Source organism: Rhinoderma darwinii, chromosome 6, assembly GCF_050947455.1.
Source record: "Rhinoderma darwinii isolate aRhiDar2 chromosome 6, aRhiDar2.hap1, whole genome shotgun sequence".
In the NCBI taxonomy this organism is placed as follows: Eukaryota; Metazoa; Chordata; class Amphibia; order Anura; family Rhinodermatidae; genus Rhinoderma; species Rhinoderma darwinii.
The window spans coordinates 134,323,370-134,351,361 of NC_134692.1; the positions used below are offsets into that span (position 1 = coordinate 134,323,370).

The 27,992-nt window shown below is 46.1% G+C and overlaps 1 protein-coding gene across 1 annotated transcript in view; it reads left to right on the forward strand.

Annotated features, from left to right (window-relative positions):
- The first annotated feature begins 5,060 nt into the window (after nt 1-5,060).
- XPO6 (exportin 6) overlaps nt 5,061-27,992 on the forward strand; it is a 37,487-nt gene continuing 14,555 nt past the window's right edge. The window contains exons 1-10 of the mRNA XM_075830479.1: nt 5,061-5,760; nt 7,804-7,894; nt 10,879-10,991; nt 11,855-12,052; nt 12,137-12,296; nt 13,587-13,664; nt 23,812-24,313; nt 26,400-26,526; nt 27,268-27,377; nt 27,609-27,717. Coding sequence (XP_075686594.1) covers nt 5,758-5,760; nt 7,804-7,894; nt 10,879-10,991; nt 11,855-12,052; nt 12,137-12,296; nt 13,587-13,664; nt 23,812-24,313; nt 26,400-26,526; nt 27,268-27,377; nt 27,609-27,717 — 1,491 coding nt within the window. The 5' untranslated portion in view covers nt 5,061-5,757. The remainder of the gene's footprint in view (nt 5,761-7,803; nt 7,895-10,878; nt 10,992-11,854; nt 12,053-12,136; nt 12,297-13,586; nt 13,665-23,811; nt 24,314-26,399; nt 26,527-27,267; nt 27,378-27,608; nt 27,718-27,992) is intronic.

Here is a 27,992-nt window from a genome sequence, read left to right on the forward strand (position 1 = left end):
CCTCTCCTCCTCCTAATACACAGACCTCTCCACCTCCTCCTCCTAATACACAGACCTCTCCAGCTCCTCCTCCTAATACACAGAACTCTCCACCTCCTCCTAATAATACACAGAACTCTCCACCTCCTCCTCCTAATACACAGACCTCTCCACCTCCTCCTCCTAATACACAGACCTCTCCACCTCCTCCTCCTAATACACAGACCTCTCCTCCTCCACCTCCTAATACACAGACCTCTCCTCCTCCTAATACACAGACATCAGGACACAGACCTCTCCTCCTCCTAATACACAGACATGAGGACACAGACCTCTCCTCCTCCTAGTACACAGACCTCTCCTCCTCCTAATACACAGACATCAGGACTCAGACCTCTCCTCCTCCTAATACAGACCCCAGGACACAGACCTCTCCTCCTCCTAATACACAGACATCAGGACACAGACCTCTCCTCCTCCTAATACACAGACATCAGGACACAGACCTCTCCTCCTCCTAGTACACAGACCTCTCCTCCTCCTAATACACAGACATCAGGACTCAGACCTCTCCTCCTCCTAATACAGACCCCAGGACACAGACCTCTCCTCCTCCTAATACACAGACATCAGGACACAGACCTCTCCTCCTCCTAATACACAGACATCAGGACACGGACCTCTCCTCCTCCTAATACACAGACCTCAGGACACAGACCTCTCCTCCTCCTAATACACAGACATCAGGGCACAAACCTCTCCTCCTCCTAATACACAGACATCAGGACACAGACCTCTCCTCCTAATAAACAAACATCAGTACACAGACCTCTCCTCCTCCTAATACACAGACCTCTCCTCCTCCTAATACACAGACCTCCCCTCCTCCTAATACACAGACCTCCCCTCCTCCTAATACACAGACCTCTCCTCCTCCTAATACACAGACCTCTCCTCCTCCTAATACACAGACCTCTCCTCCTCCTAATACACAGACCTCTCCTCCTCCTAATACACAGACCTCTCCTCCTAATACACAGACCTCTACTCCTCCTAATACACAGACCTCTCCTCCTCCTAATACACAGACCTCTACTCCTCCTAATACACAGACCTCTCCACCTCCTCCTCCTAATACACAGACCTCTCCTCCTCCACCTCCTAATACACAGACCTCTCCTCCTCCTAATACACAGACATCAGGACACAGACCTCTCCTCCTCCTAATACACAGACATGAGGACACAGACCTCTCCTCCTCCTAGTACACAGACCTCTCCTCCTCCTAATACACAGACATCAGGACTCAGACCTCTCCTCCTCCTAATACAGACCCCAGGACACAGACCTCTCCTCCTCCTAATACACAGACATCAGGACACAGACCTCTCCTCCTCCTAATACACAGACATCAGGACACAGACCTCTCCTCCTCCTAGTACACAGACCTCTCCTCCTCCTAATACACAGACATCAGGACTCAGACCTCTCCTCCTCCTAATACAGACCCCAGGACACAGACCTCTCCTCCTCCTAATACACAGATATCAGGACACAGACCTCTCCTCCACCTAATACACAGACATCAGGACACAGACCTCTCCTCCTCCTAATACACAGACATCAGGGCACAAACCTCTCCTCCTCCTAATACACAGACATTAGGACACAGACCTCTCCTCCTAATAAACAAACATCAGTACACAGACCTCTCCTCCTCCTAATACACAGACATCAGTACACAGACCTCTCCTCCTCCTAATACACAGACCTCTCCTCCTCCTAATACACAGACCTCCCCTCCTCCTAATACACAGACCTCTCCTCCTCCTAATACACAGACCTCTCCTCCTCCTAATATACAGACCTCTCCTCCTCCTAATACACAGACCTCTCCTCCTCCTAATACACAGACCTCTACTCCTCCTAATACACAGACCTCTCCTCCTCCTAATACACAGACATCAGGACACAGACCTCTCCTCCTAATAAACAAACATCAGTACACAGACCTCTCCTCCTCCTAATACACAGACCTCTCCTCCTCCTAATACACAGACATCAGTACACAGACCTCTCCTCCTCCTAATACACAGACCTCTCCTCCTCCTAATACACAGACCTCCCCTCCTCCTAATACACAGACCTCTCCTCCTCCTAATACACAGACCTCTCCTCCTCCTAATATACAGACCTCTCCTCCTCCTAATACACAGACCTCTCCTCCTCCTAATACACAGACCTCTCCTCCTCCTAATACACAGACCTCTCCTCCTCCTAATACACAGACATCAGTACACAGACCTCTCCTCCTCCTAATACACAGACCTCTCCTCCTCCTAATACACAGACCTCCCCTCCTCCTAATACACAGACCTCTCCTCCTCCTAATACACAGACCTCTCCTCCTCCTAATATACAGACCTCTCCTCCTCCTAATACACAGACCTCTCCTCCTCCTAATACACAGACCTCTCCTCCTCCTAATACACAGACCTCTCCTCCTCCTAATACACAGACATCAGTACACAGACCTCTCCTCCTCCTAATACACAGACCTCTCCTCCTCCTAATACACAGACCTCCCCTCCTCCTAATACACAGACCTCTCCTCCTCCTAATACACAGACCTCTCCTCCTCCTAATATACAGACCTCTCCTCCTCCTAATACACAGACCTCTCCTCCTCCTAATACACAGACCTCTACTCCTCCTAATACACAGACCTCTCCTCCTCCTAATACACAGACCCCAGGACACAGACCTCTCCTCCTCCTAATACACAGACCTCTCCTCCTCTTTAGTTCTTGGCATAAACCCAGCAGAGAGACTGCATATAGTAACGTCTGGGTACTTACACTAGGGCTGCATGGTGACATCCTTCTTGTTATTTTTGCTTGTCCTGCATAAAATACAATAGGGCATTGAATCCGGGCGACACAGTCCACATTGCATCTTATTGCAGATGAATGTGATGTTACTATGTGACAACCGCCTTTCCTGAGGATGTTATTGGTAGTTTACAGGGATTTTACCTGTGCATTGTATGGAGACTCCATAATATCCCCATTGAAGTCAATGGAACTGGAAGAATCCACATTATTATTTTGTTCCTTGTTTACACTGGGAGAGAAAAGGCATTTGACCTCCTGATGTACTGGAATGGGACCGTTCCTTACTAGGCTGGATTCACACGAGCATGTTCGATCCGTAAAGGACGGAACGTATTTCGGCCGCAAGTCCCGGACCGAACACACAGCAGGGAGCCGGGCTCCTAGCATCATAGTTATGTACGACGCTAGGAGTCCCTGCCTCGCTGCAGGACAACTGTCCCGTACTGTAATCATGTTTTTAGTACGGGACAGTTGTCCGGCAGCGAGGCAGGGACTCCTAGCGTCGTACATAACTATGATGCTAGGAGCCCGCCTCCCTGCAGTGTGTTCGGTCCGGGACTTGTAGCCGAAATATGTTCTGTCCTTTACGGACTGAACATGCGCGTGTGAATCCAGCCTTACTGACACTGTTCTGGGACCCCACCTGTATGTAGGCAGGTACTGGTGGCATTATGGCTGTTGGGGAGTCATTGTGGTTGGCACTATTGATTTTAATGGGTGACTGTGGCTGGCTGAATTGTGGCTAGGCCTGCGGTTGGCACAGTGATAGGGGCACCCCGCATATACTTGTCCTTATATAAATTGTATTGAAACTTGGGAGGTATGCGAGCCTGGGGGTATGTGTACATGAGTCGCGGTATTCACAGCAAAAATGTGGCGATTTTAACAAATAATGTAAATGTGCCCTACGGCCTCAAGCACGCAACAGTATTATGGCTCCGTAATATGGCACCTATGTTTATGCACCTAGGTTTATGGCGGCCTAATGTACCTCCGTATGCCCCCAATTCCATATGTATGAATCTGACAGAAATATGTGACTTGCTCCATCCTACGCCATATGTACGGAGGTGATCTTATTACTTCTAGGGGAGAACAGCTCCTTAACATGGTGTTGTACGTTGGCACCATAAGTGCCCTGCGACGTTGGCACCATAAGTGCCCTGCGATGAATGACTTATGAAGGTCACATGACTTAACTTTCATGCGGTTCTCTTTCTTTTGTTTTAATTTGTATTGACATTAACCCTTCCGCTGCCCTAGACCACCAGAGATGCTTACATTAACCCCTCCGCTGCCCCAGACCACAAGGGATGCTTACATTAACCCCTCCGCTGCCCTAGACCACCAGGGATGCTTACATTATCCCCTCCACTGCCCTAGACCACCAGGGATGCTTACATTAACCTTTCCGCTGCCCCAGACCACCAGGGATGCTTACATTAACCCCTTCACTGCCCTAGACCACCAGGGATGTTTACATTAACCCTTCCGCTGCCCTAGACCACCAGGGATGCTTACATTAACCCTTCCGCTGCCCCAGACCACCAGAGATGCTTACATTATCCCCTCCACTGCCCCAGACCACCAGAGATGCTTACATTATCCCCTCCACTGCCCCAGACCACCAGGGATGCTTACATTAATCCCTCCGCTGCCCCAGACCACCAGGGATGCTTACATTAACCCCCTTCACTGCCCTAGACCACCAGGGATACTTACATTAACCCCTCCGCTGCCCTAGACCACCAGGGATGCTAGAATAACTAAACATCTGCACTTTCCTGCACAAGAGTCTGGGACTTCTGGTTCCACAGCAGCCTCCACAATTCACAAATGACACGAACTAGACCGTTCTCTATGGAAAACTCGCTGCTATTACATTCTAAACCAACTGTTGTAGCATCAACTCCATTCCACCACTTGCTTCTGTCAGTGAAAACCTGCCAGGTGTGTTGTAACATCTGTTCCTCTACCAACATGGCGGCTAGAGGCTCACAACCACGAGTCACGTGACAAGGCCCTCCCAGCTCCATCCTTCTATTCCCTCCGCTCTTAGTGGTCGGCTCCGGCAGCTAAGACGAGACATTCCTCCACCAATATGCCTGCCTGTCTTTTCACTCACGTTGATTGGACGCTCTGCCTGGTGATCCCGCCTCTCTTACTTCTTACCGTTATCTGATTGGCTCCGGTCCCGGGCCGGCCAGGATGACTTCCGGCCTTGCGGAAGAAGCGTACGGCTCTGTTAATTAAACGGGGAGACGACAGAATAGAAACGGCAGAAGCGCCACTCCCCCCCAACCCCACTACCGGAAGCGGAAAGCAAGTGCGATAGAGACCCCCTTAGGAGTGGTGAAGACTGACCTCTGACCCCCCCTCATATTCATCCCTGACTGGGTGTGGCCCCTAACACTGACAGGGGCCACATGTTGCTATAGATCTGTCTTTTTATTACCGCATTGACATTTACCACCCTTCTTATGGCTTCACCATTCATTTCTGCATACCTCGTCTATACATAATCCTCCATACCTGTAATATAGCCCCAATGCCTGTATTCCCCCCCATTCCTGCTATAATGGGGTGTCCCCTATAATTTGGTGCCCCATTTGCGGTGATAGTGGGGCACGCCCTCAGGGGGTGTTTGTGAGGGTCCGAATAGTGATTTTATTTCTAGGTCTTATGTGATGATGTATTAGACTGGCACCGAGACGCCTGTGCAGAGGGGCGCAGCGCTGCCGGTACTTTACAGCACCATTTTATATTCTATCTTCCGTGTGTTTTAATTGGAGGGGGGGAGTTGGGTCACATCTAGCCGGCGGTGTGACATGTGCCGCGATAAAGACGGTGGCGCAAAGAGACAATCGTGAGAACCAACCACAGCATGGTGAGTGCCTTACGTGATAATGACTCTGTGTATGGGAAACCAAATGTACATGGGTGGGGGGCTGTCTGGGACCCTGACAGTCACGAGGACTGAGGTCCCTTTGGGTTTTTTACTGCATAGCGGCGACACTTGTAGGAGCCCAATTGAAAAAGGAAGCAAATGTCTTGTAATTTTCCTGCAGGTTCATCAGCGGGATACAGGATGCTGTTTGTGGCAGCCTGGATGCTGTTTGTGGCAGCCTGGATGCTGTTTGTGGCAGCCTGGATGCTGTTTGTGGCAGCCTGTTTTCTGTTTGTGGCAGCCTGTTTTCTGTTTGTGGCAGCCTGTTTGCTGTTTGTGGCAGCCTGTTTGCTGTTTGTGGCAGCCTGTTTGCTGTTTGTGGCAGCCTGTTTGCTGTTTGTGGCAGCCTGTTTGCTGTTTGCGGCAGCCTGGTTGCTGGATGCTGTTTGCGGCAGCCTGGTTGCTGGATGCTGTTTGCGGCAGCCTGGTTGCTGGATGATGTTTGCGGCAGCCTGGTTGCTGGATGATGTTTGCGGCAGCCTGGTTGCTGGATGATGTTTGCGGCAGCCTGGTTGCTGGATGCTGTTTGCGGCAGCCTGGTTGCTGGATGATGTTTGCGGCAGCCTGGTTGCTGGATGATGTTTGCGGCAGCCTGGTTGCTGGATGATGTTTGCGGCAGCCTGGTTGCTGGATGCTGTTTGCGGCAGCCTGGATGCTGTTTGCGGCAGCCTGGTTGCTGGATGCTGTTTGCGGCAGCCTGGTTGCTGGATGCTGTTTGCGGCAGCCTGGATGCTGGATGCTGTTTGCGGCAGGCTGGATTCTGGATGCTGTTTGTGGCAGCCTGTATACTACCCATGGACCCCTGCGAGGTACTGGTATTCCCGCAACTGTCACTGGTGTTAATGAGACTTCCACGTTAGTGTTTTGCTATTTATACAATTTCCTGATATTATTTAGGATGGCTTTACATGCAGCGGTTTAAGGAAAGTCGCTGCGGTTTTTTTCCAAGCAAAAAGTGCTGCGGCCAAATGTTGTTGTTTTTTCCAGCGTTTAGTGGCGTTTTTCTCCCTTAGACCACCATAGTATTTTTTTTTTTTATTTTTTGCCATTTCTTAACGGAAGTGTCAATGTGTGTTGTGTTTTGTTTTTTTTTCCAGCCTCCCATTGCTTTCAGTGGAAATTTTTAGTTCAGAATCCGGACCAAGATCGGACTGCTGTTTTTTTGTTTTGTTAGTTTTTTGTTTTTTTCCCCGCCGGCGCTGATTCCTATTGATAGCAAAAGTGCGCCGTTTTCCACGCTGATTCCGACACTGGGAAAGCATTGGAAGCCGCGTTCAAAGAAATGTGGTGTGAACCTGGCCTTAGAGCTGATAAACCTGAGCTTAATTTTAATAAAGCGATTTTGTCACTGGTGTCGATCTCTATATAGTAGGACATCTGGTAGAGTAGTGGTCTCCTACCTGTAGCTCTCCAGCTGGGAGTTGTAGTTTTGCCACAGGTTGGAGACCACTTTTTGACCCCCAAAGCCCCCATTGGAGGAGCAATTCTACAGGGTGCGCTGTGCTCCACATTGGTGGAGGGCGATCATGTGGCCCGTCTTCTTTAGCTGTACAAAAAGGAGTCGTGGTACAGGCCATGTGATCGCTCTCTTCCAATGATGATCCAGTTGCGCATCGGCTAATCGGCTTCTCAAATGGGTTCACCCGTAACAGTCAAAATGCATTTATAACCGCGACGTGAACCCGGCCGTATAAAATCGAATAGATGCTCCACTTTAAATAAGTCTGACTATAAAGTTGCGTCTGATTATTGCACTAAAGCGACTGCATCAGAGGATCGCCGAGAGATGGGGAATATTCTGATGGCAAGAATCAATTTTTTTTTTTTTTTTTGCAATAATTACAAATTTAATGGAAATATTTCACCCCTCCCCCCACTGGGTTGTAATTTTGCAACAGCTGGAGATCCGCAGGTTGGCGATCACTTCTGTGTATATGATTGCCGCTACTGCCATCTGACGGTATATTTGCGTTCTATTTCCAGGCGTCCGAGGAGGCCTCGCTGAGAGCCCTGGAGAGTCTGATGAGCGAGTTCTTTCACACCAGCACGTCCAATGATCGGAAAAGAGAAATCGGTGAGATAAACAAGGACTCTGCTGACTTTATGCATGGGGGGGGGGGTGTCTTTGGGTGACCTTGGATGATGCTGTGTCTTCTTCACAGTCTGCTATTGGATAATCTGAGGGGTGTATCTTAGCTGTAGCTGCCAGGAAGGTTTAACGGAGGGTTATAAGAGGGGGCAGGGATTTGATCTGAATAACGGTTGTGAATAGGAACGCACACTTCTGAATACCAGGAAGTCCCTCAGATTAAAGGGGATTTCCAGAAATAATAATCAGCAGCTAATAATAAATGACCGGAAACGACGGTCCGTGTGGCGTCCAGCGGTCACGTGATCTAATCATCTGACCGTATCTGTGACCTTGGATTGCAATCTTCTCCTAGCGCTCTGCACATGGACCCGGCTATGTCTTGGATAAGGCGGCTACATAATTACGTCACGTGATCGCTGGACAGGTCACATGGGTGACCTTTATGTAAACAATATGGCCGCAGGTTTTTTTTAATGTTTATTTGAAGCAAAATTGATTAGCGCCCTCATTTCTCAATATTTTTAATGCCGAAAAACAGTTTTTAGCAAAAAAAAAAAACGAAGAAAAAAAAATTGTTGCCCATAGTAACCAATCACGGTGTAGCTGTCATATTTCATTCACTCCTGTGTGCCCCATTAGGTCTAATGCACACGACCGTGTTTTTTTTCTCCCTGTGCTTTCCGCAATTTTGCGGATAGCGCATGGACCCATTCATTTATATGACGCAATGACCGCAATGTTCACGGGTCCGTGTGGGGGCCACAAACATTTAGTACGTGTCATTTTACTGTCCATATTTGCTGATCATGTGGGGGGTCGGGACAAACTGGTGCCATCAATTCCAGCCTTCTTTTTTTTTTTTTTTTTGCGGATTCTTGAATACTGATGACACACGGATGCCAGCCACAAAATCACCATAGTTGTATGTATTAGGCCTAATATGACCGATGTGCCACTCGGGCTATTTTTAACGGCATCCAAGTGGCACCCGTTAGTCTTCATGGACCCATTCACTTTAGCGGGTGAATCGGGTCCGTGAAAACTGAACCGATTCTCCGATCTGTGTGTAGATAGAACACGTCCTATCTTTCCACGGATCACTGACGGGACTTGACCGGCGCACACTCTGTATATGGACATCATGGAGGGGGAGTTTCTTTTGCTCCATCAGACTTGGCCTTCGATCAATAGTAATCTGTGACCCCAATTGATCAGTACAATAAAGGGGACGCCGCACTCCTGTGAGCCTCACGTCCCCGTCATTGTCTGTATGGCCGGCTATGCCTCGTACTACAGTTCGGTTCCCTTCAGTCCTGCTCAGGTGAATGGGACGACTGGCAGCACAGATGAGCCGCTGTGCGCTCCGTACATTTAAGTAATATGGTTGGGGGACTCCACGTTTGGAAACTGCCTAAAGGCAGGGAGTAGACATTGGGGGGGAGGGGGAGAAGTTTTTGCTTTGAAGTGGTTCTCCCTTTACTTTACAATAGAGAAGACTCAAATAACAGGTTACTGTCGTTACTATTGGATGACATTTTTTTTACCGTCTCTGTGAAGCCTTAGGACGTGGTCTCGGACCTGCGGCTCTCGCTGTTCAGTAACTATAACTCCCAACATGCCTTACCTTGGAGAGCCGCAGGCTGGGGACCACTGGCTCGAGAAAACGAGGAAGGTCGGCCGTGTGAAAGGAGAAAACAATGGCCACCGTCTCTTTATACGAGCGGTCCCCGGGGATCCTGTCTGGCCGCATTGATGGTTTGACCGACTCTTACATGTGTTTTTGTCTTTTTTGTTTTTTCAGTCCTGCAACTTTCTACTACACCTTTCAAGATCTCTGCTTGAGAACAGTGAACGGGAACATTATTTACATCCAGAGACTGGGTCTCCTACTTCTCACAGCTGAGGGGTTGCTACAATAAAGTCTTTGCAATCCTGTATGATCTTGACGGGCTATTCTGGTTACAAGATGTTATCACCTATCCATTGGCTCGGCAGTTTTCATCAGTGGCGTAAAATGGAGCAACAGCGACACCACTGCTCCATTCAACTTCCCCTGGCTGTGGGAACGAGGGAAACGTGACCCCTGTTCTGAGAATTGGGGGGGGGGGGGGGTCACATTGGTCTGACCCCCAGTGATCTAAGAGTTATCACCTATTCAGTGGACAGGTGATCACTTCTTGTGTCTGGAATACCCCTTTAAAGGCTCTTTTACACAGGCCAACGATCAGGAAAATTAGCGCCAATCTACCTGCTATATCGTCGTACGGCGCTTGTTGCCGCTCAGGAAATTTTCCTGTGTAAAACCACCTTAATCTATTAGCAGTAAATGTTTCTCCTGTCCTGATAGTTTGTTACATTAGCTTGCACTGATACATTGTATCACCCTAAAATCCAGACTGATAAGCTCACAGAGGATTGTTTAGACTGGGTACAACTGAAGCAAACCCTCAGCTGTAAGAAATATTCGTTTAAGATGGGCTTTTTATGTAAACACATGTTACCATTCGCTGACAGCAAGCAGAAATCCTGACAATGGCTAGGCATTGAAACACAATGTATATTAGAAAGTTGCAGAACTTTTCATTATACTGAAAACCTATTGAAAGGGCTTTTATGTTTCATTTATAAATTGGGCTCAAATACTATTATACATCGTGGTAACATTTGTGGGTCTGAGATGATAATGACTCTTGTAGCCTCCGTCATGTGAATGTGGCCCTAAGGGCCGGCAGCATGTAGATTGCAGCCTGTGCCCTCCAGGATCTTTCCTGGATATTGGGAAGTGTCAGTAATTCATGAATTGTCTGATTTTATAGGATCGTCTGAAATCCTTTATATCAGAGTTATGCAACTATTGCGCCTCTGATACTACAAGTCCCAGCATGCCTAGCGTGATGCGCTGCTGGTTCTGCTGCAGCTTCTTTCCTCCCCGTGCACTGATGACTTTGCTCTTCTCTTCTGTACAGAGGCTTTGTTGAATAACTTTGCTCAGCAGCTCGGAGCCTGGAGGTTCTGCTTCTACTTCCTGTCCAGCTCACACAATGACTATGTCCTGATGTACAGTCTCAGCGTGTTTGAGGTGAGAACTCGTCACTTTTATCTTCACATCGTATGATGCACATTATCACTTCCCAGTCTTAAGGCGATATTACACGACCCGACGTGGGCCGTGTAAGCGAGCGCCGATCAATGAGACGGAGCTGTGGATGGGGACGAGCGCTCGTTACTCCGCTCGCTCGTCCCTATACGTTTCTATCTTGTCGGCAGCGCGTCTCATTGTTTACACGTGTGCTGCCGATAACGATAATATTTTGGGCATTTAAAACGATACCATCGGCCGATGAACGAGCGTTTGCTCGGGCATCAGCTGATCATTGCCATGTTTACACAGGGCAATGATGTGGAAAAAGTGTTTTGTGGACGCTCGTTTTGCCTGATAATTGGCCAGTGTAAAAGGGCCCTAACACTGCTCTTGGGGTAAGTTCACACTCTGCAGATTTGTTGCAGATTTTTCGGCATCTGTCCTACTCATCTGAATGGGGCTTGCAGAAATCCATGCACATAGTGCAGAAACAACCCCATTCCAATGTATAGAATAGATTTATCTGTCGCAGATGTCTGTCCCGTGTGACTATGCCCTTAAAGGAATTGTCCATTTTTCTGTACAGTCTTTGGATGGTGGGCAGACCTGGTCTTGTCTGACTCCATTTAGGTCTCTGATTGAAGGAACACTCCAGGACAAACTTAAACAATGTGTTATACCTAGTGCAGGGCCTGAAGGGGCGAGACATGACTTCTGTGTTTGGTTTATTTTAAATCGGAGTCATGCTCCGCCCCCTTAGGCCCTACACTAGGCATAACACTAGGCATCGTTTTTTCCTGGAGTGTTGCTTTTTATAATAATTTGTGAGGCTCCTCATACACTCTGTTTTAATCGTGCAGAACTTAATCAATAAGATGTGGCTGGGCGTCCCATCTGAAGAGAAGATGGAGATCCGCGGCTCCTTGCCCAAACTTCTCCTGAGCCAGCACAAAGCTCTTCCGGGCTTCATCTGCAACAAGTTGTGCAAGGTGATCGTTGACATGGGCAGACAGGACTGGCCGATGTTCTACCATAACTTCTTCACCAACATCCTGCAGGTGAGGGGAGACCGTGATTGGTTTATTAGATGCATTAAGGGCCCGCACATATTCACTATGGACCTCTATCGCCCCCTAATGTAGCTTATCCAGACTCCCAGCACAACGCCACTGGGGTTGATCATGCTGAAGACCGCCTCTGAGGAGCTGGCGTGTCCCAGAGAGGACCTGAGTGTGGCCAGGAAAGAGGAGCTTCGTAAACTGCTGCTGGAGCAAGTGCCATCCGTGCTAGGTCTGCTGACAGGTAGGGACTCTATGGTCATTGTAAAATAATCTGCATGATACTGTGAACAAAAGGGCGCAAGATCATTCCAAGTTATCGTATTTCAGTATATGTTCACACATGGCCCGAAAGGGAAGATTTATCAAAACTAAGGAAAAAGTGGAGCAGATGCTCTCAGCAACCAATCAGATTGCTTCTTTTGTTTTCAAAAGGACTGAAAATGAGAACTGGATTCTGATTGGTCGTTATGGGCAACTGCTTTATTTTTATTTTTTTGTGGAATGTTGTTGACTACACTTTACTATACAGTTGTAAAAAGTTATAGAAGCCAAACCAAATGCGGGACGACACGGCTTTTGGTCGTGCTTCTGCCCATTAGAAGTCTATGGGCATGATGTGTACGCCAAAGATAGTGGCCGAACATGTGACCAGACTCTGCAAAGGTAGACGTCAGACGTACAGTCCAAACATGATGGGTAGAAGGACTTAATTGTTAATATACATTTGGGTATGGACGTGCTCGCTCCTTCCTACTTAGGCCTTATTCACACGGCCGTATTCGGTCTCCCCGCGGCTGTACTGTCCCGTACTGAAAACAAGATTACAGTATAGGACAGAATTCCCACGGGGAGGCAGGGACTCCTAGTATCATACGTAACTATAATGCTAGGAGTGCGGCTCCCTGAACTGTTTTCGGTCTGGAAAATTGGGGCCGATATACGGTCCTCATCTCATGGGCCCCACGGCCGTGTGAATAAGGTTTATTCTGAAGGGACTACTTCTTAGGGTATGTTCACACGCTTAACAAAAAATGGCTGAAAATACGGAGCTGGTTTCAATGCAATGCGTTTTTTGCGGCCGTTGTTGGAGCTGTTTTTCTATTGTCAATGAAAAACTGCTCCAAAAACGTCTCTTTACGCGCCGTTATTTGAAAATGAGGCATAAAATAACGCCCCGTCGGAACAGAACGCCGTATTTCCCATTGAAATCAATGGGCAGATGTTTGTAGGCGTTCTGCTCCCGATTTTTCGGGCCGTTTTCGCCCCCAAAAAAGGCTGAAAATAGGCCGCGTGAACATAACCTTATAGTGATTGACCGGTTTCATGTCCAGAGGCTTTTGTTTCCATTATTCTGCCCCCTGGTGGTGTTTTTTTGCCTCTTCGTGTGGTTCCAGCTGCATAACATTTCGCCTGAGGATATTCACCTAATTACCAAGATATGTAATTGTAATGTAAGACGTGTCCGTTCAATGCTCGTACGTTTCTTCATCGGAACTTTTATGACTTCCTGCCGTCTTTCTATTAAAACCAGGCGTTCTTGAAAGTATATGGGATAAGCACAGCGTAACTGCAGCCACTCCGCCACCCTCACCCACTGCTTCAGATGCCGGTAAGTGCCCGCTAGTGTGCCCGCTTCATAATCCTACGAGTAGTCTCGTCACTTGAGCGTTTTATTTTCTCCTTTTGTACTCGGTCAATCCTGGGGAATTTGCTTGATATTGACACTTTTGGGTAGAATGTAATTGATACCTTTGCTACGTGAGGATCTGCTGGGAGATGATAAAACTGATACTGTGTTGTGCCTTGTGCAGGGTCTGCGGGGGAGGGGCATGACATAGGGATCTCTCTGTTTTTTTTTTTGTGTTTTTTTTTATCCTTTTGTCATGCAGCGCCCCCTTATGCCCTGCAATAGGCATTACACAATGTATCAGTTTTGCCTAAAGTGTTTCTTTTAACCTACTAAATGACATTACATTTATTTATATGACGACTGCCAGGCGGCCATCATTCCATAATGCAGAACATTGGTTGTATTTGGAAACGTCCCTTATGTGGCCAAATCAAGTAACGCTCTTGCCCCTCATCCTTTTTATCTCCAAACGCCATGAAGCTGCAACCACTACCCCTCCATAGAGAATATAATGGCGCTCCATAATTGCTGTATTCCTTGCTAAAGATCTGGGGGTACATGTACCGGAAACATCGAAGAAGAGAGTGGAGGTGGTTGATGGACTGGTATGAGGTTCAAAAGTCACGGCTGCTTTTATCTAGAAACAGCGCCACTCTTGTCTATAGGCTGTGTCTGGTATTGCAGCTAATGCCACATTCAAGTGAATGCCAGACACGGTCTGTGGACAAGAGTGGTGCGGTTTCAGACGAGGGTAATTTTTTTTTTTAAACATTTTCGCATCTCATACACCTCTCTGAACTTCAGCCACAAACAACGGCAAGTATATAACCTATATGAGTACGATCTAGTTGTGTGGGAGCACGTTTTGCTGCACACAGCAGACTTCCTGTCCAGTTATAGCATCAAAGGACCCTCTTGACCGCAATCTCGTTTCCTACAAACGCACGTTATTTTTAGCATTGCTCTAAATATACTGGACGACCCCCACTCACCACCCCTCTCTCACTTTAACGTGTGAGCTGGAGTGTCCTTATCTTTCCTTTTACGCTGGGCTGTGCGTGTCTTAATAATGGCCCTAAGTTGTGTGAGAGACTCCTTTTTTAAATGACGACATCCAAAGTATACAAGGGAAGCCCCTACACTCGAGGCTGCAGGAGCTCCGTTCTGGGCAGTGTGCGTGTGATACGTATAGCGCATGTTAGATTTCAATGTCAAATGCATCTTGCAAGAACTTCAATCCAAAGGGGTTGTTCTCTTTTAATTATCAGGTAAACTTTTATTTTTTGTATATATCCTATTAGGACCCCCCCTCTATAATCCGGAGTGGTGAGCTCCTTAAAAGCAGCGGGTCTCCTTCCGGTGGATTCGGGCTGGGCATGTATTACATGAATGGCCGCATGTTATATCACATTGCACCTGAATCTTCCTTTTAGCAAAATCCACTGTTTGCTGGGGGTCTCGTGGGCCGGACCTGTGGTGGCTCTCATATTAAAGGGGTCGGCTATGATGAGAACTCTTTCAAAGGAGTTACTGACGGTTTTTCTTAGAGCAGACTGGAGTGATCACTAAGGCCTTATTCACACGGCTGTGTTCGGTCCGTGAAATACGGAGCGTATATCGGCTGCGTTTCCCGGCTTCAGGGAGCCGGACTCCTAGCATTCTAGTTATGTATGATGCCAGGAGTCGCTGTGGACTACTGTCCTGTAATGTAATTATGTTTTCAGTGCAGGACAGTAGTCCCGCAGGGAGGCAGAGACTCGCAGCGTCATGGATGCCTAAGATTCTAGGAGACTCCCTGAACTGTGTTTGGTCTTGGAAATGTGGCCGACATACGCTCCGTATCTCACAGACCGAACACGGCTGTGTGATCAAGGCCTTTAAACAACCAAATTTGTTGATGACCCCCCCCCCCCCCCCCCCTTTAGTATTACACATCATCGACGATCCTTCAGCCTTGGGAAATATGGATATTGCCGTTTCCCCACGGCGTCTCTAGAATTTACACATCGTGTCATCGCAGCGCAGCACCTCCTGAGCTCTGCAGTGTTTTCGTCACTCGCGATCCTATGGTCTCTTCCGCCTTGTATAACATTTCCCCTGAGATCAATGGTGTCTGCTTGTTGCTTATTTCCTTCCTGTTCACAAAAGCATTTGTGGTTCCCTTGTGTAATGTGGCTGAACTCTGCAGGGTCGTGACTGTAACCCCTTAGCGACATCTGACATACAGTTATTTCGGATGTGTGCTGCTCCAAGATGATACAGACTCAGGAGCTAAGCCCATGCCATACGCGGCTTGGTGCCGGCTGTTTCAAACAGCTAACGCCTGCCTGCAACGGCCGGGATGGGAAATTACACCGATCCTGGCTGTTTACCCCTTGGATTCTGCGGTTAATAGTGACCGTGGCATCTGAGCATTTAGGCAGGGGGCTTCCTCTCCCACCCCCAATAGCAAATCCCAATGCTATGAAATCGCAGGGTGCCAGTTTGCCATGGAAGCCGGAGATCTATTGAAGGCCTCCAGGTCGGCCATCAGTGCCCTAATCTATAAAGTCTTGCCAGAGAACCGATAAAGAAAATATATAAGTATTGCATTAGAGATCTAACGAGTGCACAGTAAAAAAATACATATATTTTTAAAATGATAACAAAATTAACTAAAAGCTCAAAAAACAACATTTTTAGCCATAAAAAAAGGTAAACACAATCACCAGGTCTGTGAAAGACTGAACTAATATCCCACTATTTATCCCGCCAGACATCAGATGAACGGCGTAGAAAAAAAAACCACAATGCGAGCACAGTTTTTTTTCTTGTTTTTCTTTTTATTTACGGTCACCTTGCTTTCCCCCCCCCCCCCCCCCAAAATTTAATAAAAAGTGATCAAAAAAGTCGTATGTACCCCAAAATGGTACAAATAAAAATATACAGCTTGCCCCACAAAAAACAAGTCCTCTTAACCGCTCCATCGACGGAAAAATCGAAATGTTATGGTGATGCAAATCAAATATTTTTTAATTTTTTAGCAAATAGTTTTTACTTTGTAAAAGTAGTAAATCATTAAAAAAACACCTAAATAACTTTGGTATCGACCCACAGAATGAAGTAAGGGCTCATACATACGACCGTAGGGCTTTTGCTGTCCGCAAATACAGATCCGACGGCTGCGACTACAGTCATGTTCATAGGGCCTTGCCATGTCGTCGTTTTTATTGTATAGTGAATGCCATGAAAACGAAACCCAAAGAACAAAAAAGAGGAATCGCTGGGTTTTGTTCTTGGTTTTTTTTCCCATTCAACCCTACAAATTTCTTTTCTGTCTCTCAGTACATTAAATGATACCATGAAAAACTACAACAGAAGTTATAAGAAAGTTATGGCTCTTGGAATGTGACAATTGAAAAACAGGGTTCTGCTGCAATACCAGACACAGCCTACGTACAAGTGTGGCGCTCTGTCTAGGGGAACAAAACAGACTTTTTTTTTTTTTTTTTTTAAATCCTGGACAATTATTTTAAAAGGGTTTTCCCCTTTTAGGGCATATAGACCTCATCATGGGGTGTCCCCAATTGGGGACTAACATCCATAGCTGATGAGGTCCGTCTCAATGAGCTCGTTGTAAGCTAAATATGTGGTTATCCTATGAAATATCTGCAGCTCGGTCTTCTGTAATGGAGCATTGTATGTATAGTTGCTGAGTTTATTGGATTTATTTTTGGTTTCCCTTGTTGAAGCCTTTTTTCCGTGCCTACAAACACCTGGCCTGGTCTCCAGCCAAAATGACTAGTCGGGCCGCTGAATCCCAGAAATGATAAATCTGTGAGGAGAGAGAAATATTCTTATTATTCTAGCCGTATAATCTCTTTTTTTGGTGTTCACAAATATTGTACTTAACCCCTTAAGGACGCAGCCTAGTTTGGGCCTTAAGGCTCAGAGCCCATTTTTCAAATCTGACATATTTCACTTTATGTGGTAATAACGTCGGAATGCTTAAACCTATCCAAGCGATTCTGAGATTGTTTTCTCGTGACACTTTGGGCTTCATGTTCGTGGTAAAATTTGGTCGATATATTCAGTCTTTATTTGTGAAAAATTGCAAAATTTAGAGAAAATTTACAAAAAATAGCATTTTTTAGAATTTAAATGCATCTGCTTGAAAAACAGACGGTTATACCACCCATAATAGTTACTAGTTCACATTTCCCATATGTCTACTTTAGATTGGCATCGTTTTTTGAACATTCTTTTATTTTTCTTGGACGTTACAAGGTTTAGAACATAAACAGCAATTTCTCATATTCTTAAGAAAATTTCAAAAGCCTTTTTTTGAAGGTGCCAGTTCAGTTCTGAAGTGGATTTGAGGGGCCTATGTATTAGAAACCCCCATAAAACACCCCATTTTAAAAACTAGACCCCTCAAAGTATTCAAAACAGCATATAGAAAGTTTTTTAACCCTTCAGGCATTTCACAGGAATTAAAGCAAAGTGGAAATGAAATTCGCAAATTTCATTTTTTCTGCTGAATTTCAATTTTATTCAATTTTTTTTTAGTAACAGAGAAGGTTTTACCAGAGAAACACTACTAAATATGTATTGTCCAGATTCTGCAGTTTTTAGAAATGTCCCACACGTGGCCCTACTGCGCTCGTGGACTAAAACACAAGCCCTAGAAGCAAAGAAGCACCTAGTGCATTTTGAGGCCTCTTTTTTTATTAGAATATATTTTAGGCAGCATGCCAGGTTTGAAGAGGCGTTGAGGTATCAAAACAATGGAAACCCACCAGAAGTGACCCCATTTTGGAAATTACACCCCTCAAGGAATTCATTTATGGTTTTTGTTATCATTTTGACCGCACAGTTTTTTCACAGCACCTATTTGAATTGGGCTGTGAAATGAAAAAAATGATATTTTTTCCAATAAGATGTCATTTTTGATCAAAATTTCTTATTTTCACAGGGAACAACATACCCCATTTTGTTGCCCAATTTGTCCTTAGTGCGGCAATACCCCATTTGTGGTGATAAACTGCCGTTTGGGCCCATGGGAGGGCTCAGACGGAAAGGAGCGCTATGTGTTTGTTGGAGTCCAGATTTTGCTGGATTGGTTTTCGGGTGCCATGTCGCATTTGCAGAGCCCCAGAGGTATCAAAGCAATGGAAACCCACCAGAAGTGACTACATTTTGGAAATTACACCCCTCAAGGAATTCATTTATGGGTGTTGTGACCATTTTGACCGCACAGTTTTTTCACAGCACCTATTTGAATTGGGCTGTGAAATGAAAAAAATTATATTTTTTCCAATAAGATGTCATTTTTGATCAAAATTTCTTATTTTCACAAGGAACAACATACCCCATTTTGTTGCCCAATTTGTCCTTAGTGCGGCAATACCCCATTTGTGGTGATAAACTGCCCTTTGGGCCCATGGGAGGCCTCAGAAGGAAAGGACCACCATTTGGCCTACTGGAGCTTTTCTGGTGCTAAGTCATGTATGCAGAAGCCCCTGAGGTACCAGTACAGTTGAAACCCCCGAGAAGTGACCCCATTTTAAAAACTACACCCCTTAAGACATTCATCTAGAGGTGTAGTGAGCATTTTGACCCCACAGGTACTGTGTAAAAGATAATGCGCAGCAGATGGTGCAGTGTGAGATTTGCAATTTTATATATGTATATGCCATTTCAGTGTCCAATATAGTGTGCCCAGCATGCGCCACCGGAGATATACACCCCTTAAATTGTAATGTGGGTTCTCCTGGGCACGACAATACCCTACATGTGGCTGTTATCAGCTGCCTGGGCATATGGCAGGGCTCAGAAGGGAAAGATGAGGGGGGTAAGCTGTGCGGAGTGCATCAGGGTAAATTAAAAATCAAGGGATGTATGATACATTTTAAAACAATCTTTTATACAGAGCCCTGGTTTTTCGGGACACGTGTCACATTGGTATATTGTGTTCTTCCTTATCCCCCTCTTATAGCAGACTCTGCACCTCTTTTGACTCTTTCCCTTTCCACCGGTTTGGGGACCTTCTCCTGGAAAGTGTTGCCCTGGTACGATGCGTGTGGCCTCGCTTCCAGAAGTACTGGGTGCCCCCCCTTCCTGGTCCCTAAAGATTAGATCTTGAAATTCCAGGAAAGTTCCCCTCTGGCCTGCACATCGACGTAGCACATACGCATTGTACAAAGCCATCTGTATGATGTGCCCGGCCAGCTTCTTATACCACACCGCATGGCGCTGTAGGGCTTCAGGACTTGATTTGACAAGTCCACCCCTCCCATGTACCTATTGTAGTCCAGGATGCAGTCTGGTTTGGGGGTGGCCTTTCCTTCATATATCCTAAACCTGTAGGTATACCCTGATGCACTCTCGCACAGCTTATACATCTTCACGCCATACCTTGCCCTCTTACCTGGCAGGTACTGGCGGAATTGAACCCTCCCTTTAAAATGTACCAGGGACTCATCAATAGAAAAACACTTCTCGGGGGTGTATGCTTGGGAAAACCGGGCACTGGAACGGTCTAATAGGGGTCTCCGTTTATACAAACGGTCAAAACTGGGGTCATCTCGGAGTGGGCACGGCTCATTATCAGTATAATGTAAGAAGCGAAGTATTGCCTCATTTATTTATTTTTTTAGGTTCCAGTTCATTTCTGAAGTTGCTTTGAGGGGCCCATATATTAGAAACCCCTATCAAACACCCCATTTTAGAAACTAGACTCCTCAAAGTATTCACAACAGCATTTAGAAAGTTTATGAACCCTTTAGGTGTTTCACAGAAATTTAGAGCAAAGTAGAGGTGAAATTTACTCTTTTTATACCATTTTTTTTATAACACAAAAGGATTTATCAGAGAAACGCAACTCAATACGTATTGCCCAGATTCTGCAGTTTAGAGAAATATCCCACATGTGGCCCTCGGGCGGTAATGGACTGAAGCACCGGCCTCCGAAGCAAAGGAGCACCTAGCGGATTTTGAGCCCTCTTTTTTATTAGGCACCATGTCCGGTTTGAAGAGGTCTTGTGGTGCCAAAACATTGGAAACCCCCCAAAAGTGACCCCAATTTGGAAACTAGACCCCTTGAGGAATCCATTGTATTTTTCTTGGGGTGCATGCGGCTTTTTGATCAGTTTTTATTCCATTTTTAGGTGGCGTGGTGACTAATAAACAGCAATTCTACTATTGTTTTTGTATACTTTTTTTTTTACAGCGTTCACCGTGCGCTATAAATGACATATTCACTTTATTCTGCGGGGCGATACGATTACGGCGATACCAGATGTTTATAGGTTTTTTTTATGTCTTATGGCGTTTGCACAATAAAATACGTTTTGTAAACAATCATTCACTTTTTGTGTTACCATGTTGTAAGAGCCATAACGTTTTTATTTTTCAATCAATAAAGGCGTGCGAGGACTTATTTTTTGCGTAACGAACTGTAGTTTCGATCAGGACCATTTTTAGGTACATGCGACTTTTTGATCTCTTTTTATTCCATTTTTTGGGAGGTGAAGTGACCAAACAATTGTGATTGTGGTACGGTTTATTAATATTTTTTTTTACGGCGTTCACCGTGCGGGATAAATAACAAAATAATTTTGTAGCTCACGCCGTTACGGACGCGGCGATACCAATTATGTATAGTTTATTTGTTTGTTTATATATTTTTATTAATAATAAAGGACTGATAAGGGAAAAAGTGGGACTTTTACTTTTATTACTTTTAAAACTTTTATTTTCTTATTTTTACACATCTTTTTTTAACTTTTTTTTTACTTTATTACTTTGTCCCACTAGGGGACATGAGGGCAGGAGGCCCTGATCGCTATTCTAATACACTGCACTACATGCGTAGTGCAGTGTATTAGAACTGTCAGCTACTCACTGACAGCAAGCATAGTGGGTCCTGACGTTGTCAGGACCCACTAGGCTTCCGTCTATGGCATAGCCGGACGCCATTGTTTGGTGTCCGGTTGCCATAGTCACCATCGCCGGCCGCTATCGCGTAGCAGGCCGGCGATGGCAGCTTAACCCCTAAAAAGCCGCGATCTCTATAGAACGCGGCTTTTAAGGGGTTAATCAGCGGGGACACAGCGATCGGTCCCCGCTGTAGGAGCTGTGACAGCTGCTGAACAAGACAGCAGTGTCACAGCTCCTGTATGTGTCGGGAGGACGGCCGAAACGGCCGTTACTCCCGAGACGTACTATTACGGCATGGAGCGCGAACGATACAGCTGCCATGACGTAATAGTACGTCAAGGAGCGGGAAGGGGTTAAAAAAAGCAAAAATAAAATTAAAAAAAATAAAGTCCCCCAAAAAATCCTCAAACTGGCATACAGTTGGACACATTGTGTCTCCGTCATCACACCGCTGCTAAAAATGGCGTGTTATGTACGGCCCAGGTGTTTGTTTTTTTTAGGAAGGTATCACCCGTCCTATCAGATGACAGAAGAATGTTGTGGTGCCTGTATTGGGGAGGGTCGTGGTAGGTGATTGGGTAGATTTAGCCCCCCGTACACACCTGACAACTTATTTCTGCTTAGAATGTTTTTTTGGTCTTGCACATAAAAAAAAAATGGTCTGCCGAGGCCACCAATTTCAGTGGCATCTGGAGACCTTGTGACTGCAATGTATAGGCCATTGCTGCACCTCGGCGTGATTCAGAATTCGTACGGAGGGTCGCTTTGCCGTGCGCGTGAGGCCTTACTGAAACGTGTTTGGTAGCGGCTGCACCGTAGACAATGCTGCTGCAACTGCGGAGCGGCTGGCCTCTTTGGAGCGGTCCTGGGTGCAGTATAGTGCTGGCCTAGGCTATGGAGGTGGGGAAAAAGCTAAAGCGATGGCGTATCTTGGGGGACAGGATTACTTTTGTCACGTGTCATCATTCCCCCTAGTACATATAACGTTAGTCCTAGGTAGTGGCGTCCACAACAGTCGTGATCGTTTTTTACATTGTGTCCATTTTTATTTTGCTGCAAAAACATAATGTTTCCTGCAAATGACCTCCATCGACAGCTCGGGCTTGGTTGGATGGGTCAGTGCCAGCTGCGGGCAGTATCTGGTATGTGCTAATGACTCTTGCCTTGCTGGAATCCTCCTTGAGATGTGTAGTGTAATGATACGGACAGAGATTCCATGTCGTTTTATGGGCTGAGGAAATGTCAAGGATGTACAGTAATAAAGCGTGGAATACTTGAGCCGGACGACCTTGAAACCGCATGGGGAAGTAGTCCTTGGATGCCAACTGTTCAATGCACTGATGCAGCATGTCTCCATTATATAGATTCCTCCTTGGGTTGCAGTCTGTGATTCAACAGAAATCATTGTTGTGTAGTCACGGGTAAGGCGGACATTCCTGGATCCTGAATGCAACCGATCAACTAACTGGTCTGTCGCTGACTCGTTTGCCACCTTGTTGGTGGCTTACGTTGAGCAGAGTTCAGTGCGTTACTTTGTTCTCCAGATGATATTGAGATCGCTGAACCATATACAAGTACAGAAGGCACCAGCAGCACTCAACATACCTGAGCTCCTAGACAGAGTCAACCAGTTACCACAGGTTGAACCCAACATAACTCAAGAGGCGAAAGGCTCAAGGGTACCGCCAATGATGTTGACAGCTGCGTCTCTTGATAGACGGCGGGCGATATAGCATGGAAGTCTGCGGTCTGGTTGACTAGGCAACCCTACAATGCTGAAATCTCTTGTAAAGCTAAAATTAAAAATGGTCTCCATGGTAACAGACTGCAAACAACCCTTGTGTAGTCTGATCCTGAAAACATACTCCCTTCCATCCTAAAGTCATACTCCCTTCCTTCTGTCTCCTCCTTGCAGGGTCAGACTACACGGGGTTTGTTTGTAGTCTGTTACTATGGAGACACACAGGTCTGCTTAACCACTTTATACATAAAGTAGTAGGACATTTTTATTCAGTAATATTTGCAAGGTGGCTTACTTTTTCATTTTAGATTGGATCATTAGAGGTAGGTAAAAAAAAAATCGAGTTGTGAAGGTTTACACAGCCTTTAAACTTCTGGAGGGATTACTAATGGCTGCAATGATGCTTTCTATTTGTTTCTTGGACTGAAATGGTTAATTTTATTATCTTTTTATTTTCCTCTGTAGACGACCTTCTGAGTAACCTTGTGCACACTCCCACCTTGGCAAAGCAGCTGAGCCAACCACCTCCGAGCCTAGAAGCTGAAAGTGAGCGTATTTGTGCCCTGGCCCTTGAGTGCCTCTCGCATCTCTTTAGTTGGATTCCCCTTTCGGCAAGCATCACCCCGTCGCTTCTTACCACAATTTTTCACTTTGCCCGCCTGGGTTGTGATGCCAGGTCACGAAGGACTCATGCCGTTAACAACACCAATGCCTCCACCCTTAACGGAGGCGGCAGCGGCAGCCCTCCCCTACCATTGACATTGCCCACCTCTCCGCAAGACTGTAACCGTCTGGGGGTCTTAGCAATGTCTTGTATTAATGAACTCATGTCCAAGAACTGTGTTCCCCTGGAATTCCAGGAGTATCTATTACGTGTGTGCCAGCAGACCTTCTACCTCTTGCAGAGGATTACACGAGAGACAAATGCCCACAGTGTACGCAATCGGCTGGAGGAGCTGGATGAGAGGTACCTGTGGCTTTTTTGGTAGCTCAAATGGTCAATGCCTTAAAAAGTACAAGTATATGGATTATTTAAAGGCTGTTTCCAACAAATAGTCTGGTTTCAAAAATGTCGTACAGCTTCTATGCAGAACTGTGTTTCCATGGTAACAGACTACAAACAAAACCTGTGTAGTCTGATCCTGCAGTTATATTGCTTTCCATCTGTCCTCTCTTTCTCTATGGTAGAAATAGAGGACAGATGGGAGTATGACCGCAGAATCCGTTTGGTCCTGATCTGGCCAGCGTTCCAATAGGTATCTGCAACAATGAGTGATTTTTTTTTCTCCGTGAGAAATCGCAACATTTGTTGCAGGTACCATATCAATATATACAATTACTGATCAAACGTATGGATCATCAAAGGGTTGTATGAAATTAAAAGAATGGTTTCCCTTAGTTTGGACTTGTTAAAGAAACCATCTGAGGCGAAACCGACGCACTGTTATGTCAAACGCAGGGGCGGAGCGGAACTGGATTCTCGTTTCTATTCTTTGAGTTTCTGCGTCATGCATCGTGCTCTCCTACAAAAGCTTGAAAATCTTTCTTTTTTGTGTATACGGTTGTTATGCAGACCTATGGGTCTCCATGGCTACAGACTACAAACAAAAGCTGTGTAGTCTGATCCTGCTGCCATGTGTTACTCCACTCTCTCGGCACCTCGTCTTGCTAAAAACTACAGACCGTATATATGGGGGGGGGGGGCAGATGGATGGGAGTAATACATGACTGCAGGATCGGGCTACACCAGGTTGATTATTCTCTAAACTTGGAAACACACAAGTCTGTCTGCATAGGATCTGTACCTAGAACAGTAGGATCGTTTTAATCAACACGATTTGCAAAGTTTATTTTTTATTGTAAAGTGTATATATTCTCTACAAATACTGGATCTTCACTTCAGCTACGTCCAGTGCATTGTAGAAGCCGTTTTTTTTTTCTGTATTTCTGAATAATTCTTGTAAGGTCTAAGAAATGAAGCCGGATCGAGCAAGAGAAGTGTCAGACCTCCTGTACCGGTCCAGTTGTACTTCTTCTGTAGGCGCCGGACACCTAGTAATGTCCCTCCTTAGGTCGTCTTGCTGCTAATTCTCAATTCTTCAAAGCCTTTGAAAAGAAAATGTGATGATTGCTGGTTTGTAAGGAAGATCGGCGCGAAGTATAAGCCACGTAATACCGATGCCCGTGTACCCTCATAATGGGTTGGATTGAACAGATGGCATAACATGGACTCTGAGACCTACTTGTTAGAGTATTGGTGACCAGACGTTGCGGAGGATCACAAGTCACGTGACCTAATGAGATCACCGGAGGCCGTATCTACACTTAAGGTCCTTTTACACCGGCCCATTTTGGCCGGTACAACCAGCGCCGATCAATGAGACTGCTCGTTAATCGGCGCTCGTTTGCTCCTTTCACAAGGAGCTATATATTGTGATGAGCGCTCGTTACTCTGATCGCTCGACACCATTTATTATCATGTCGGCAGCGCGTCTCCCTGTTTACACATGTGCTCCCGACAGCCAGAATAGTTTCGGCATTTAAAACGGTACGATCAGCGGATGAACGAGCGTTTGCTTGTTCATCTACTGATCGCTGCCCTGTAAACACAGGGCGATTATCGGGAACGAGCGCTCTGTGAATGCTCATTTGCCCGGTGTAAAAGGGCCCTTAGTCACGTCTTTCTTGACAGACGTGAGTAATGAGTTGTTACACGGTCCTATGAAGGAAATCTGGGTGGCTGCCATTACACCTCTCCCAAGGGGTAGTCACCCAGCTCTTCTAGAGTCCAGAACTGCAAATCTTCCTAGTTATAAGCAGTGGATCTATCACTGCTTGCCATTCAGGAGTCTGGAAAAGAAGAGTAACAACCCTTTGTGGGAGCTGTAATGGCAGTGGTATTGTTTGCCACCCAGCTTTCCCAGAAACTGATATGGCTTTGGTGACTTTTGTGGGATGTACTCTTTGATTTATTAGGTTTTGAGGGTTTGATTGGCCTCCTGTCTGGCGTACAATTGTGAACCACTAACCTCCTTTTCTCTATATCATTACAGTTATGTAGAAAAGTTTACCGACTTCCTCCGGCTCTTCGTTAGCGTCCATTTGAGAAGAATAGAATCGAATGCGCAGTTTCCTGTAGTGAAGTTCCTGGCGCTACTCTTCAAATACACCTTTCACCAGGTAATGCGATGGACTTTGGCCCCTTTTAATAGGCAGGATTGTGACTATCTGGGTCGTCGCAGCCATGAGAACAACGTTTGCCATAGGCCTCATGAGAGATACGGTGACCCTGCAGCTCTGTACCATAGAGACGTAGGAATTCAGTAATCCGTATATGATCGGTGGGGGTCCGACACCCGAATCCTACACCGATCAGCTGTTCTGGATGCCTTCGGCACTGGATATTATGCAGTGTTCTGAGCCGGAAGCAGAAGGCTCTGTACACTGTTTAGCGGCCGTGCTGGGTTACTGCAGCTCTGCTCCTGTTCACTTGAATAGAAGCAGAGCTGCAGCACGGCCGCTACTTGGTGTAGGGAGCCTTCTGCTTCCGGCTCCGACCGCTGCATAACTTCCAGTGTCGAAGGCAGCTGATCAGTGTGGGGTCCGGGTGTCTGACCCCCACCGATCATATACTGATGATCTATCCTGTGGATAGGTCATCCGTATGAAAACGCCCCATGCCCAGACAACCCCTTCAACACTGTACACTTGTACCATTGGAGGATTTGGGCACATGACTGATGGATGTGCCGTCAGTGTATGCATTGTGACCATAACCGTATATATACACGGGGAAGGGGGGGGTCCTTCTCGGCGATGTATTTATTAAATAAGATATTATGGTTTTTTTTCGGTTTGTTTTTTTTCCTTCAATTCTCCCGAGGATTGTACTTTTACCTTCTCTGGTATTTGTCTCTACAGCCGACACATGAAGGTTACCTGTCGTGTCTCGATATCTGGGCGCTCTTTCTAGACTATCTAACAAACAAGATAAGGAACCGGCTAGAAGACAGGGAGGCCATTATTGGCAGGTAAGAGGGGTCTTCATGATGATCTGGCTTTGAAGTGGGGGGGGGGGGGGGTGATGGGGCTTATAGTGATCAGGAGTTCATGAGATCACAAAAGATTTCTCAATGTTTCAAAATCGGTCACGAACTTGATGTTTTTCCCGTACATTAGGGAATGAGATGGGATGGGGGTCTATGGCTGATTTGTCACGGCACTTGAGTTGTAGAAATATATTTTAATGTTACGTCTTTCAGGTACGAAGATGCCCTGATGCTGCTGCTCACTGAGGTGTTGAATCGGATCCAGTTCCGCTACAACCAGTCACAGCTGGAGGAGTTGGATGACGAAACGCTGGATGATGATGTAGGTATAAGGGTATATTCACACCTGCCACCTTTTTAGGGAGATTTACACAGTTGCACACAAGGCAGTTTTTGGGGCATGCTAAACTGTAGTACCAACCGTTCACCAACCGTTCACCAACCGTTCACCAGCATTTCACCTATTGAACCAGCAATACCTGGTGGTAGAGGGTGAAAAATCATCTTTATGTAACCTGTAGTTCTCTTGTAAGTCGTCTCTCTCCATTTAGTGTTCCCGCGCCATATGCTAATGAGAAGAAAAGTCATATCTTCATT